General features: G+C 33.1%; 1 protein-coding gene across 1 annotated transcript in view; it reads right to left on the bottom strand.

Moving 5' to 3' along the window:
• Nucleotides 1–13,094, bottom strand: part of REDIC1 (regulator of DNA class I crossover intermediates 1) — a 72,852-nt gene that overhangs the window by 36,055 nt on the left and 23,703 nt on the right. The window contains 3 exon segments of the mRNA XM_060026165.1: nucleotides 3,105–3,165; nucleotides 4,580–4,649; nucleotides 4,923–5,431. Coding sequence (XP_059882148.1) covers nucleotides 3,105–3,165; nucleotides 4,580–4,649; nucleotides 4,923–5,431 — 640 coding nt within the window.

Raw genomic sequence — 13,094 nt, 5'->3', positions numbered from 1 at the left:
TGGTGAACCCAGCTAAATGTTTATCAATTTTGTTTATCTTTTCAGAAAAATAGCTCTTAGTTTAATTGATCTTTTCCATTGTTTTTTTTGTTTTGTTTTTTTTTTTGCGGTACACGGGCCTCTCACTGTTGTGGCCTCTCCCATTGCGGAGCACAGGCTCTGGACGCACAGGCTCAGCGGCCATGGGTCACGGGCCCAGCTGCTCCGCGGCATGTGGGATCTTCCCAGACCAGGGCACGAACCCGTATCCCCTGCATCGGCAGGCGGACTCAACCACTGCACCACCAGGGAAGCCCTCCATTGTTTTTTATCTCTATTTCCTCTCTGATCTTTATTATTTCCTTCCTTCTGCTGACTTTGATCTCTGTTTTTCTTTTTCTAATTCTTTTAGGTGGTAGGCTGTTTGAGATTTTTCTTGTTTCCTGAGGAAGTCCTATATCGCTATAAACTTCCTTCTTAGAACTGACTTTGCAATATCCCATGTATTTTGAAAAGTTTTGTTTCCATTTTTATTTGTCTCAAGGTACTTTCTGATTTCCTTTCTGATTTCATTGTTGATCCATTTGCTTTTCAGTAGCATGTCATTTAGTCTTCACGTGTTTGTTCTTTTCCCATTTTTCTTTCTGTAGTTGATTTCTAGTTTCATACAGTTGTGTTCTGAAAAAAATGCTTGATGCAATTTCTATCCTCTTAAATTTGCTGAGGCTTGTTTTGTGGTCTAGTATGTGATCTATCCTGGAGAATGTTCTGTGTTCAATTGAAAGGAATGTGTATTCTGTTGTTTTTGGATGTACTGTCCCATAGATATCTACTAAGTTTAACTGGTCTAGTGTGTCCTTAAGACCACTCTTCCTTTATTGATTTTCTGTATGGATAATCTGTCCATTGATGTCAGTTAGGTGTTAAAATCCCCTACTATTATTATATTATTGTCCCTTTCTTCCTTTAAGAGTTAGTATTTGATTTATATATTTAGGTGCTCCTGTTTTGGGTACAAATATGTTAACAAGTATAATATCCTCTTCTTGTTTGATCCCTTTATCATTATATAATACCCTTCTTTGTCTTTTGTTATGTCGTTTGTTGTGAAGTCTCTTTTGTCTGATATGAGTATTGTTACTCCCACTTTCTTGTTGTTTCCATTTGCATGAAATATCATTTTCCATCCCCTCACTTTTATTCTGTACGTGTCTTTTGCCCTAAAGTCTCCTGTAAGCAGCATATTGAGGGTCTTGGTTTTTACCCAATCAGCCACCCTATGTATTTTGATTGAACACTGACATTTAAAGTAATTATTGATAGGTATGTACTTATGGCCACTTTATCACTTGTTTTCCAGTTGTTTCTGTAGTTCTTCTCTGTTCATTTTTTCTTTTTGTTTCTAGCATTGTGGTTTCATGAGGTTCTTTAGTAATTCCTTGGTTTCCTTGCTATTTGCTTTTTGTGTAGCTATTATAGGCTTTTGACTTGTGGTTTCCACGAGGATCACATATGTTGACCCATAATTATATCTACAGTAAGTCCCCTACAGATGAATGAGTTCTGTTCTGAGAGCACGTTCATAAGTCCAATTTGTTTGTAAGTTCAACAACGTTAGCCTGGGTACCCAACTAACACAATCAGCTATATAGTACTGTACTGTAATAGGTTTATAATATTGTTCACACAAATAATACATAAAAAGCAAACAAACACAAAAGTAAAGAAAATATTTTTAAGCTTACAGTACAGTACCTTGAAAAGTACAGTAGTACAGTACAACAGCTGGCATACAGGGGCTGGCATTGAGTGAACAGGCAAGAATAATTACTGACTGGAGGAGGGAGAGGAGGTGGGAGACGGTAGAGCTGAAGGATCATCAGCAATGAGAGATGGAGGGCAAGCTGCAATTTTACACATGCCTGACATTGATGACAAAAGTTCTGGTTCCTTGCTGGATTCAATTCTATCTACCCTCTTGAACAAAAGACCCAGTGATTTCTGGCGGGTAGTAGCTCTTTTTTTCTCATCATAGATGACACAGTAGCACTGGATTGCATTCTGAACGGCTGCTGCAACTTTCATGTCCTAAGTTCGGGTCCTCTGCCTCAAAAACTAACAGTGCCTCCTCAAATAAAGAAAATCCCCTTACCAAATTTCCTGCATTGTGAATCTCTTTGGTTCTTCAGTTACTTCTTCTTCCTCTTTTCTCTCTTCAGCCTTTCTCTCGGCTTTCAATTCTATTGTTATCAATTGGTGCTTCTTAGCAGTACCTGCTACATCACCACTGCTTTTATACTTGCTTCCAGACAGCCTGGGCTTGAAATAAAGACACTGTACTACTATACTCTATACTGTACTGTAAAGTACACAAAAGCACAACCACTTTTAGAAGACACATACATGTAACAATGTATGCCAGACACATGAATTAATTTATGTGATTGGACATGTGAATGCATATTTGCATCTTTGAATGTTCTCAACTTGAAGGTTCATATGTAGGGGACTTACTGTACTTGTTTTAAACTGATAGTCATTTAATTTCAAACACATTTTAAAATATCTACATTTTTTTACTCCCTTCTCTTTTGTGGGTTTTTTATGCTATATTTTACATCTTTGTGCTTGTTCCTTAACTGTTTATTGTTCCGTGTCCTAGTATGTGACCTATCCTAGAGAATGTCCCATGCGCTCTTGAAAAGAATGTGTATTGTTTTTTGAATGACTGAATCATACACCCTTATTATGAGCAGGAATTACAACTTAGGTAACCAGTGTTTATATATGTTTTAAATATATAACTATTTTCACCTGTAACACAATTAAACCTAAAGAAATTTCATCTTGGAATAAATTTTATAGGACTTAGAGAAAAAACGTTAAATGCATCTATATTGGTTTGACTAAAATAAGGCACATTACAGTTTCTGAAATGTTGTTAATTTTATTTCTCAATCTAAGCTATAATTTCCCCAGAGTAAAAAAATATATTAAAAAAAGTTACCCTAAAAAGAAAATTTTCAGAAAGAGCTAACCTTAAATCAAAGTAAATTTTAAATACTAAAATAAGACATGATAATACAACTTACTTAATTGGAAAGATAATGTAAGATGTACTTTACCTCACCAATTCCAAAGTCCCATGATTGCTTAGAACACAATTCTTCCAAAGGGATATTACCCCTAAGGGTTTTAAATAAGACAGTATTAGAGTGTGTTTTATTCCCTCTGAAAATTATTGTTCTAAATTATGATTCCCAAAGTTGGTTAAAGATCAGAATTATAAGAGAAGTTTTTTAAAAGATAAGGATTCATAAGCTCTATCTTAAGGAGCCTATTTATTTTGTGTAGGTCAAACTTGATATTTTGTATTTTAAAATCACCCCTTGGGCTTCCCTGGTGGCGCAGTGGTTAAGAATCCACCTGCCAATGCAGGGGACATGAGTTCAATCCCTGGTCTGGGAAGATCCCACATGCCACAGAGCAGCTAAACCCATGCGCCACAACTACTAAGCTTGCGCGTTAGAGCCCACAAGCCACAACTACTGAAGCCCTCATGCCTAGAGCCCATGCTCTGCAACAAGAGAAGCCACCACAATGAGAAGCCTGAGCACTGCAACGAAGAGAAGCCCCTGCTCACCGCAACTAGAGAAAGCCCACGTGCAGCAATGAAGACCCAATGCAGCCAAAAATAAATAATAAATAAATTTATTAGGAAAAAAAAAACCCTCAAGTGATGAGGATCTTCACACAGGTTTGGAAGCCATGTTCTAAATCACTTTCATAAAATATGTTTTAAAATTCAAGTTTTAACATCCTGTTTTTCATTCATAAGTTTCTGAATATTTGGAGGTTTGACAACAAAGAACCTAAGTTGTTGATTTTATTAAATGTGGTGAATCTATTTTTTAATTAATTTGTTGTGCCAATGCCATAAAAATGGCATCTAATAATTCTTTGTATTACAGATATTTTACATATTTCCATAAGAAAGTACTTCCAAAATAAAAATCTATTCTAATTCATGATTTTCAATTACGAAGATTTGATTAAATCATAATTATTACTGAGAAAGTTAGGTATATTCTGAAACGACAAGTCTTCTTTAATTTCCTATAATGTCAGTCCCATACATTGTTGATATGCTTGTTTATGCCATTAACATTTGAATTCTATTACTCCCTTGTTCTGATTCTATATTAACCAAGCAACCTTCCCATGGCAAGCTGCCAAAAGGTAGAAAATATTCAGTACGAAAATTATGCCAGTAAGCATTCCTATATATGTCACCTATTTCTTATTGTAAATTAATAAATTGACATTCTGGTGGGTAAATAAATTTCCTGAACACATAAGTCAGTTTTCTCAAATCTAATTAACACTATGATTCAGATAAGAAGATATTTTTGCACTGGTGAATATGAGGACCAAACTCTCAACTAGGGTGATATTACCAAGGTCTGACAATTGATTTTTGAGGCCAGTCTGCCCACCCTCAGACAGCATTATGCCTACCTCACTTTGTATCAGTTTAATCCTTAAACATGCATTATATTAGATCTCAATTTGCATTCCCCAAATTTACCTAAAAACTTACATATGGTTCACTGAATATTTCTGATTTTTTTTCTGGGATGTCTTCTCTTGGTAATCACTTTCAAATTTTCCTTTAAAAATAAAAGTATGTATTGAAATAAAACTTTAGCATAGACGATTTCTATCTTTTAATTTGAAGCTTATTAGCATGACCCATATAGAGGGATGCCACTGGTCCACAATGTCATATAATAGAATGTCATTCTATTTTTAATTTCATGTTCCCCCAAACACACACACACACACACACACACACACACACACACACGGATATTCATTAAAACTGAAAACAAACAAACAAAAAGCCCCAATAGATTATTACACTTTCCATCTATAACACCAACCTTTTTTTTCAGAGCTGGCTGGGTAACAATCCTTCTCAAAAGATGTACTAAAATTATTTCTTTCATTATTGTTGTACTCTTTCTGACAATTCTTGTTTGGTCGACACTTTTCTGGAAAACTTGATTTATTAAAAGTAGAATTACTAGAAGTCAACTCTGGATCTGTAAAAATACTTCTAATGCAACTATCAGTGAAATGGTTTTTATCAGAACTAATGACTGCACTGTCATAATGACACTTGTCAAAGGTTTTCTTTATCTTCTGTTGATCTATGTTTAATAAGTTGATCATATTTTCACTAATAAAAGAGTCACAGTTATCTGATAGAAGGTGTGGGGTTGGCTGGTTCATATCTTCATTAGAAAACTTTTTTCTATTTTCTCCCCAAATATGTTGTAATGAATTTTTTTCAGTAATGAAATCTGACTGTCTTCTTTCATCCATGCTTCCACAATATTCACCTACAACTATAGCAGGTCTCCTAGTAAGGAAATTTCTATTTTCTGGACTTCAGGATAAATAAAAACATATTTATCAAGAAAAGCATAGAGCATTCTCATTTAGAAACATGTGAAGTTAAATCTTACAGAACATATTGAGTAGCTGCTAACATTTAAATGGACCATGTTTACATTTTTAAAATTTAAATAAATAATACTGCTTTGGGTGGAAATGTGTTAATAACCTCTTCTAATATCTTAGTGAGTATAAAAATAATCTACACTTAGTTTAGTACTGCAACATGAAAAACTAGTATGTGGTTCAATTTACTGTTTTATTAACAAAACAAAATATTTATTAACAAAAACAAAACATCTAGAGAATTACCTAGGCAAACACTGTACATAAATGCCACTCCATTTAACCAGAGAAAGACACTTTGAAGACTGTTCAGAGAAAATAATTACCCTTAGTATTAAAATGTCAAATAAAATTGTTATGAGAACATTAAATCAGATATTTCTCAACCTAACAAGGAACTCAAACTATCTCTGAAGTTCCCAAGGAAGAGCAATATAACTACAAATGCATACGTAAGTAATAAAGCCAAGAGATAAGATGGATTAGATGAAAATGTTAGACCAGATAGCTTGCAAATTCCCTTCTAATGTATAATTATTATAAATTATTATAAATCATAATTCTAAGTTATGTCCAACTTGTATTAAAGAATCAAAGTTATCATGGAAAGTAATTAGAAATCAAGGTATTATGAATTTTGTTGCCTTTGACTATCTACAAATTTACTTGGGGTTGGTTTTGTTCCAGAGATTGGAGGTACCAAAGAAATTTAGAAAAAACACAGACTGCTGAAACTCTGATTGAGTTCCAATTTTATTTATAATTAATTTATTAAATATTTAATGAGCAAGTACACCTACTCTGTTCTAGGCAGTGCGCCATGTGTTGGGGACAGAGAGATAAAATATTTCATTTTGGTATTAAGGAGACAGAGATGTTTTGTCCATGAATGCACACAGATCATGATCCTACATTATTTCTTAATATGGGTCTTATTGGTATTTTGGGCAGAAAAATGCTACTCTGCTATTACCAAAAGGCATAACCTATAGTATACAATAATATACACCATTAACAGCAGAGAAATTTCTATTACTCTAAATAAGAAAATAAATTTAAAAGCACTTAGTAAGTTAGAAAGCATACTACAAAATGTAAATCATCATTTTAAAAGGGTATCTTAAGCATTCAGACTCAGGATAATCACTAACTCAAAAGATGTGGGCAATACAGAAGTGTAGAGTGCAGTCATTGCTCACAAGAAATAGCCTAGAAGAGGCAAGAAAAAATTAGAAAGTGACAAGTGCTATCCTACAGTAAATTGTCACTATAGTACATAGAAATTCTTTTGACTGAGAAAAATCAGGCAGGTGGCATTTGAGTTGGGGACCAAATGTTGGCAAGAATTGTTACTTGTACAAATGAGAGACATGATGCTAAAAATTTTAAAGTCTTATTAAGATAAATCCATCCAGTTTAACAATTTAATTTTTCCTATAGATAAATATAGAATTCATGAAAATTATGTACAAAAATAGGGATAAATTTATTATATAAATAAAGAGTATTCAACAGAAATTTAATGTATGCCTACTATGTGGTAAGGAGACAATACAGCTTATATTCTAGTGAACAAATATATTAAACAAATAAGATAATTAGCCATTAATAAGTACAATAAAAGAAATAAAGAATTAAACAAATAAAGATAATTATAGTGCCTTTACAAGTGCTACAAAATCACGTGATGGAATAACATGTTGGAGGTCATGTTTCAGATAGTTTGGTCAGGAAAGTCCCTAATAAGGAAGTGATAAATAAGCTAAAAGTACAGAATGATTAGACATGTGAAGAAAGGAGTAAGCACACCCTGGGGAATGGAATAATAACAAATGCAAGGTCTGCAGCATGTTTGGGAAATGAAAAGAGGAGGAATAAAGCTAGATTAGAATCAGTAAAAGAAAACTTATGACTTAAGGCTTAAAAGGTACAAAAGGGCCAAAAATCATGCAGAGCTTTATTTCTGAAAAGACCAATAAAAAAACACTGAAAGGGAAGAGATATGGGAATATATGTATATGTATAACTGATTCACTTTGTTATAAAGCAGAAACTAACACACCATTGTAAAGCAATTATACCCCAATAAAGATGTTAAAAAAAAAAAAAAGCACTGAAAGGTTCCAGTACAAAAGTAAAATCGACTGCCTTCTGCCTTGGAAAATATCAGTCTGATTGCTGGGTGCATATGAATTTCAGGTCTTCTGACTACCCAAATGAAGTAAAAAGAACCAGATTTATCCTCCCAACTGACCAAATTAAAAAACTAGACAAAATACATGAGACAATAATTTTCAGACATGGGTCATCAGGTAGAACAGGATAATGATCCCTGAAAGAGAGAAAACAAATCAAATGAACCCTATAACTGCTCCTAGCTTACTACCTTGAGAGTGTATCCAAGCCACAGAATACTTGAATACTTGGAGGGGAAACCTAGTCAGAGCCCACAGATTACCCTTCTTGAGGAAATAGGGCTGGGGGTTCAGGGAGACTACAGAAAATAGAGTTCACGGGGCAGAGTACCATGAAGGAGTGTGTTTCAAAAAAAGGAAGCTCCAGAGATCTACAGAGAGTTCTCAAATCTGTAACCAAGTACTGACCAGCACACACATATGAAGCAATTAGTCAAGGCTGGGAAAAGAACCACCCAACATGAGAAGATGGAACAATTCCAGGAACTCACACAAAGATGGGAAAATTTTGTGTTCTCATCAACCAGAGTGGAAAACCTTGTAATTCAAAGGAAATTGGAGAGGACTCAGAAGAGTATAGCCTCAGCAGAGGGCAAATTAACCACAGACTGAAGGTGTATCTGGTCCTGCTTAACAAAGTTTAAAGCAACCCTCAATAAAATCATACTACTTCCAAGTAACTGAACTGTATCCCAGAACTAAGCTTAAGATGATCTATAGGATTACAAGATTTCCAGAAACCAAAAAGATAATTCACAATGTATAGAATCTAAACAAAATTCGCAAGAATGCAAAGAAGCAGAAAGTTACAATCTGTAATGAGGAGGAAAATCAGTTATTAGAAATAGACTAAGAAATGACACAAAATGATATAATTTATAGACAAAGACATTAAGAGAGTTATCCTATGTTCCCTATATTCAAGAAGCTAAAGGAAAGATTGAGCATATTGAATAGATACAAGGAAAATAAAGAGTTAAATCAAATTTCTAGAGATGAAAAATACACTGAATAAATTTACCAGTATTAGATACCAAAGAAGATACAATTAGTGAATTTGAAGATCTAACAATATATATAAAATGAAAGGAGAGGAAAAAAATGGAAAATGAATAGAGCATCAGCAAACTGTTACAAAACTTCAGTTGGACTACTTTACATATTATTTGGGATCCCAAAGAAGAGAGGAGAGGAATCAGAAAAAATATTTGAAAAATTAATGACTGAATTTTTTCCAAATTTTGTAAAAACAATAAGTCCACAGATCCAAGAAGCTCAACACATCCCAAACACAAGAAATAGGAAACAAACATCCTAATCTTAATGGAGAGAAATCCACAGTAGAAAATCTGTGGTAGAGAATCCATCATGAAAAATCTTAAAAACAGAGAAAATTGTATATTATATATACACAGATATTAAGAATGACAGCAAACTTCTAGTTGGAAACAATGGTACTCAAAGACATTTTTCAAAAAGAAGAGAACAATAAAGACTTAAAAATATACGAGACGAATTAATCACCAGCAGACCCACACTATAAAAAATGTTAAAGAAAGTCTTTTAAACAGAAGGAAAATGTCACCAGATGTAAATCTAGAGCTGCACAAAATAATGACCACCAAAAATGATAAATTTGAACTGAATATAAAAAATTGTTTTCTTATTTTTTAACTCTCTCTAAAACAAAAAGAATAATGGATTTATAACATATATATAAGTAAAATGTATGAATACAACAACACAAAGGCTAAAGGAAAGAAACAGAAGCATACCATTATAAGTCTCATATTATATTTGAATTGGCATAATATAACTTGAAGACAGTCCATGATAAATTAAATATATACTATAAAATCTAAAGCAATCACTGAAAAACAAAAAACAGAGTTATATCTAATAAGCCAACAAAAGGGATAAATTAAGTCATACAAAATACTCAAAAGGCAGAAAAAGAGGGAAGGGGAACAAAATTATATGGGACAAAGAAAAAACAAATAGCAAGAGAACAGACTTAAACCCAACCATATCAATTGTCACATTAAATGTAAATGATATTCTTAACAGTAATACATTTCAATAAATTTGAAAGGATTCAAATCACATAAAGCATCTTCCTTGTCCACAATATAATTAATTTAGAAAGATAACAGAAAAGCCTTGAGGTTTCTAGGAACCAAACAACAAACTTCTAAATAATTAATGGATTGTAAATGAAATCAAAAGGAAAATTATAATTTTTTTCACTGAATGAAAATTAAAACAAAACATATCAAACTTGTAGGATATAGCAAAAGCAGTGGTTAATGGGAAACTGATAGCACTAAACACACACACACACACACACACACACACACACAGAAAAGAAAAAATGGTCTCAAATCAATGACCTCAGCTTTCACCTTAAGAAACCAGAAAAAAAAGAGCAAATTAAATCCAAGTTAAATAGACAAATGGAAATAAAAGCAGAATTCAATGAAATGAATACTAGAAAAATAAGAAATATGTGAAATTGAAAGTTAATTCGTTTAGAAGATAAGTAAACTTGGTAAGTCCCTAATCAGAATAATCAGGAGAAAAAAAGGAGATGATGTTATCAATGAGAGAAAAGACATCACTACAGATGTTAAAAATGTTAAATGCATTGTAAGGGGATATTATGAATAACTTGAAGTCAATAAATTCTACAACAGATTAAATGAATACTTTTTTCATTCAATACAAATTATCAAATCTCACTAAAAATAATCTGACTAGCCTGTATCTAGTAAGAAATGAAATTTATAGTAAAAAATAAACATTCCCACAAAAAGAACTCCTCAGTGATGAACTCTGCCAGACATTTAAGGAGTAAATTATACCAAAGCTACACAAACTTTCAGAAAATTACATAGGAGGGGTTACTTCCCAACTCATTCTATGACATTGGCATTAGGCTGATATCAAAATCAGACCAAGATATTAAAATAAAAAGAAACCTAGAAAACAATATCTTTCAAAAATTCCTAACAAAATTTTAGCAAATCAAATCCAAGAATGCATAACCAGGATAGCATGCTGTGACCAAGTGGGGTTTATCTCAGGAACACAAGACTGATTTAACATTAAAAAAATTAATCTATGAGGAGCAGGACCTCTGGAATTGATAGAGAAACTTGGCAAATTCTTCCCCACTCTAAGCAACAACAGAACCAAATAACATTTGCAAAAAAAACTATTTCAGAATCTGGGGAGTGACCAAAGGTATACAGTAAACTGAGAAGGAGGTAAAACTACTAAACCTTAGTAGGAAAAGTGGGAGTCTGTGGAGTTTTAGCCTTGGGCTGCTTCCCTCCATCCCCAGCTCCATGGCTTGTAGCACTACCAAGGCTAGGCAGCTTGGAGGTGGGTATGGGGGAGCCCCATGACCAGGGAATTTGTCAAAATCGATCATTATCTTGGTGGCAGACCATCAGGATAGGCTAACATTGCAGCTGCCTAAGGCTATAATACTTGGAGAAAGCAAAAAACGATCAAGAAATTTCATGGAGAGATCTAGAAAACAAATACGTTTTCATAAACTCTCAGCCATCACTGGTGGTCTGGAAAGCTGCAAACATGTATAAGGCTGTGAGCACACACAGGAGAGAGCAATCAGAAAAAATATGTAAAAAATATTTGAAAAATTAATGACTGAATTTTTTCCAAATTTTGTAAAAACAATAAGAAGTCCACAGATCCAAGACGCTCAGCGCAGTCCAAATACAAGAAATAGAAAACAAACATCCTAACCCTAATGGAGAGAAAGCCACCATAAAAAATCTGTGGTAGAGAATCCACGATAAAAGAATCTTAAAAACAGAAAATTATATTATATACACAGATATTAAGATAAGAATGACAGCAAACTTCTAGTTGGAAACAATGCCACTCAAAGACATTTTTCAAAATGTCTTTGAAAAATAACACTCATCCTGGCTGAATGTGAGGTATCCACTCATACCTGGCTGAATGTAAGGTCTTATGCCCAGGAGGAAGTCTTATTAGCTCAAGGTGTTTAAACACAACCTTCAACTAATCATTGGTTGACCTCTAAGCACTGCTTTACAGATTTAAATGTCAAATATTTAAATGAAAAATATTTAAATGTCAAAATATTTAAATGTCAAAAATTTAAATGAAAAATATCAAATCAATAAGTTAAGCTTACACCTTAAGAAACTAGAAACAAAAGGAGGCCAAACTAAATCCAAAGTAAGTAGAAAAAGAAAATGATAAACATTAGGGCAGAAATGGAATAGAAAAAAAAATAGAGAAAATTGATGAAACTCAAAACTTAGCAAATAAAATTAGCAAATCTTTAGTTATACTGACCAAGAAAAAAAGTAGAAAAGACACAGATCTGGAATTAAACAGGTTAAACAAGGATATCAACACTTACCTTATAGAAATTAAAAGGATTTCAAGGGAATACTATGAACAACTTTATGCAAACAAATTATACAACTTAGATGAAATGGATGAATTCCTATAAAAACACACATTAACACAAAGTACTCAAGAAGAAATTTTAAAATCTGATTAGACCTATAACAACTAAAAATAAAAAGAATTATTAGTTAAATGTCTTTCCACTAAGAAAAGGCCACGTGCAAAAATACTTAAAGAAGAAATAACCAGTCCTCCACAAATTCTTCCATTAAATAGAGGAGGAAATGCTTTCCAACTTGTTCTATGAAGCCAGAAGTATTACTCTGTTACCAAAGCCAGACAAAGACATCAAAGGAAAAGAAAAATTCAGACCAGTATTTCCCATGAATATAGATGTAAAAATCATTAAAAAATTAGCAAAATAAATCCAGCATTTTATGAAATGGGTTCTGTAACATAATTAAGCAGCCTTTATCACAGGAAGGCAAGGTGGTTTAACATTTGAAAATAAGGTAATATATATATATTAATAGAATAAAGAAAAAAAACATGATAATCTCAAGGGACACAGAATGAGCATTTGGCAAAAATCCATGATAAAAACTTTCAATAAACTAGGAATAGAGGGCAACCTGACAAAGGGCACCTACAAAAAACCTAAAGCTAATATCATTCTTAACAGTGAAAGGTTAAATGCTTTTCCCTAAGACTCAGAACAACGTAAACATGCTCACTCTTGCCACTGCTATTCAGCACTGTATTAGAGGTTCAAGTCACTGCAGTCAGGCAACAAAAAGAAGCAAAAGGCATTCAGATTGAAAGGGGAAAGGTAAAAATATCTGTATTTATAGACAGCATAATCCAATATGGTGAAAATCCTAAAGAACTCATAAAACTACTAGTAGAACTAATAATACAGCAAGGTCAAAGGATACAATTTCAATATACAAAATTGTATAACTATATACTAGCAATGAATAATCC

This window comes from Delphinus delphis, chromosome 11, assembly GCF_949987515.2.
Source record: "Delphinus delphis chromosome 11, mDelDel1.2, whole genome shotgun sequence".
In the NCBI taxonomy this organism is placed as follows: Eukaryota; Metazoa; Chordata; class Mammalia; order Artiodactyla; family Delphinidae; genus Delphinus; species Delphinus delphis.
Note: the sequence above shows the minus strand (reverse complement) of the source record. Positions and strands in the feature narration are given on the sequence as shown.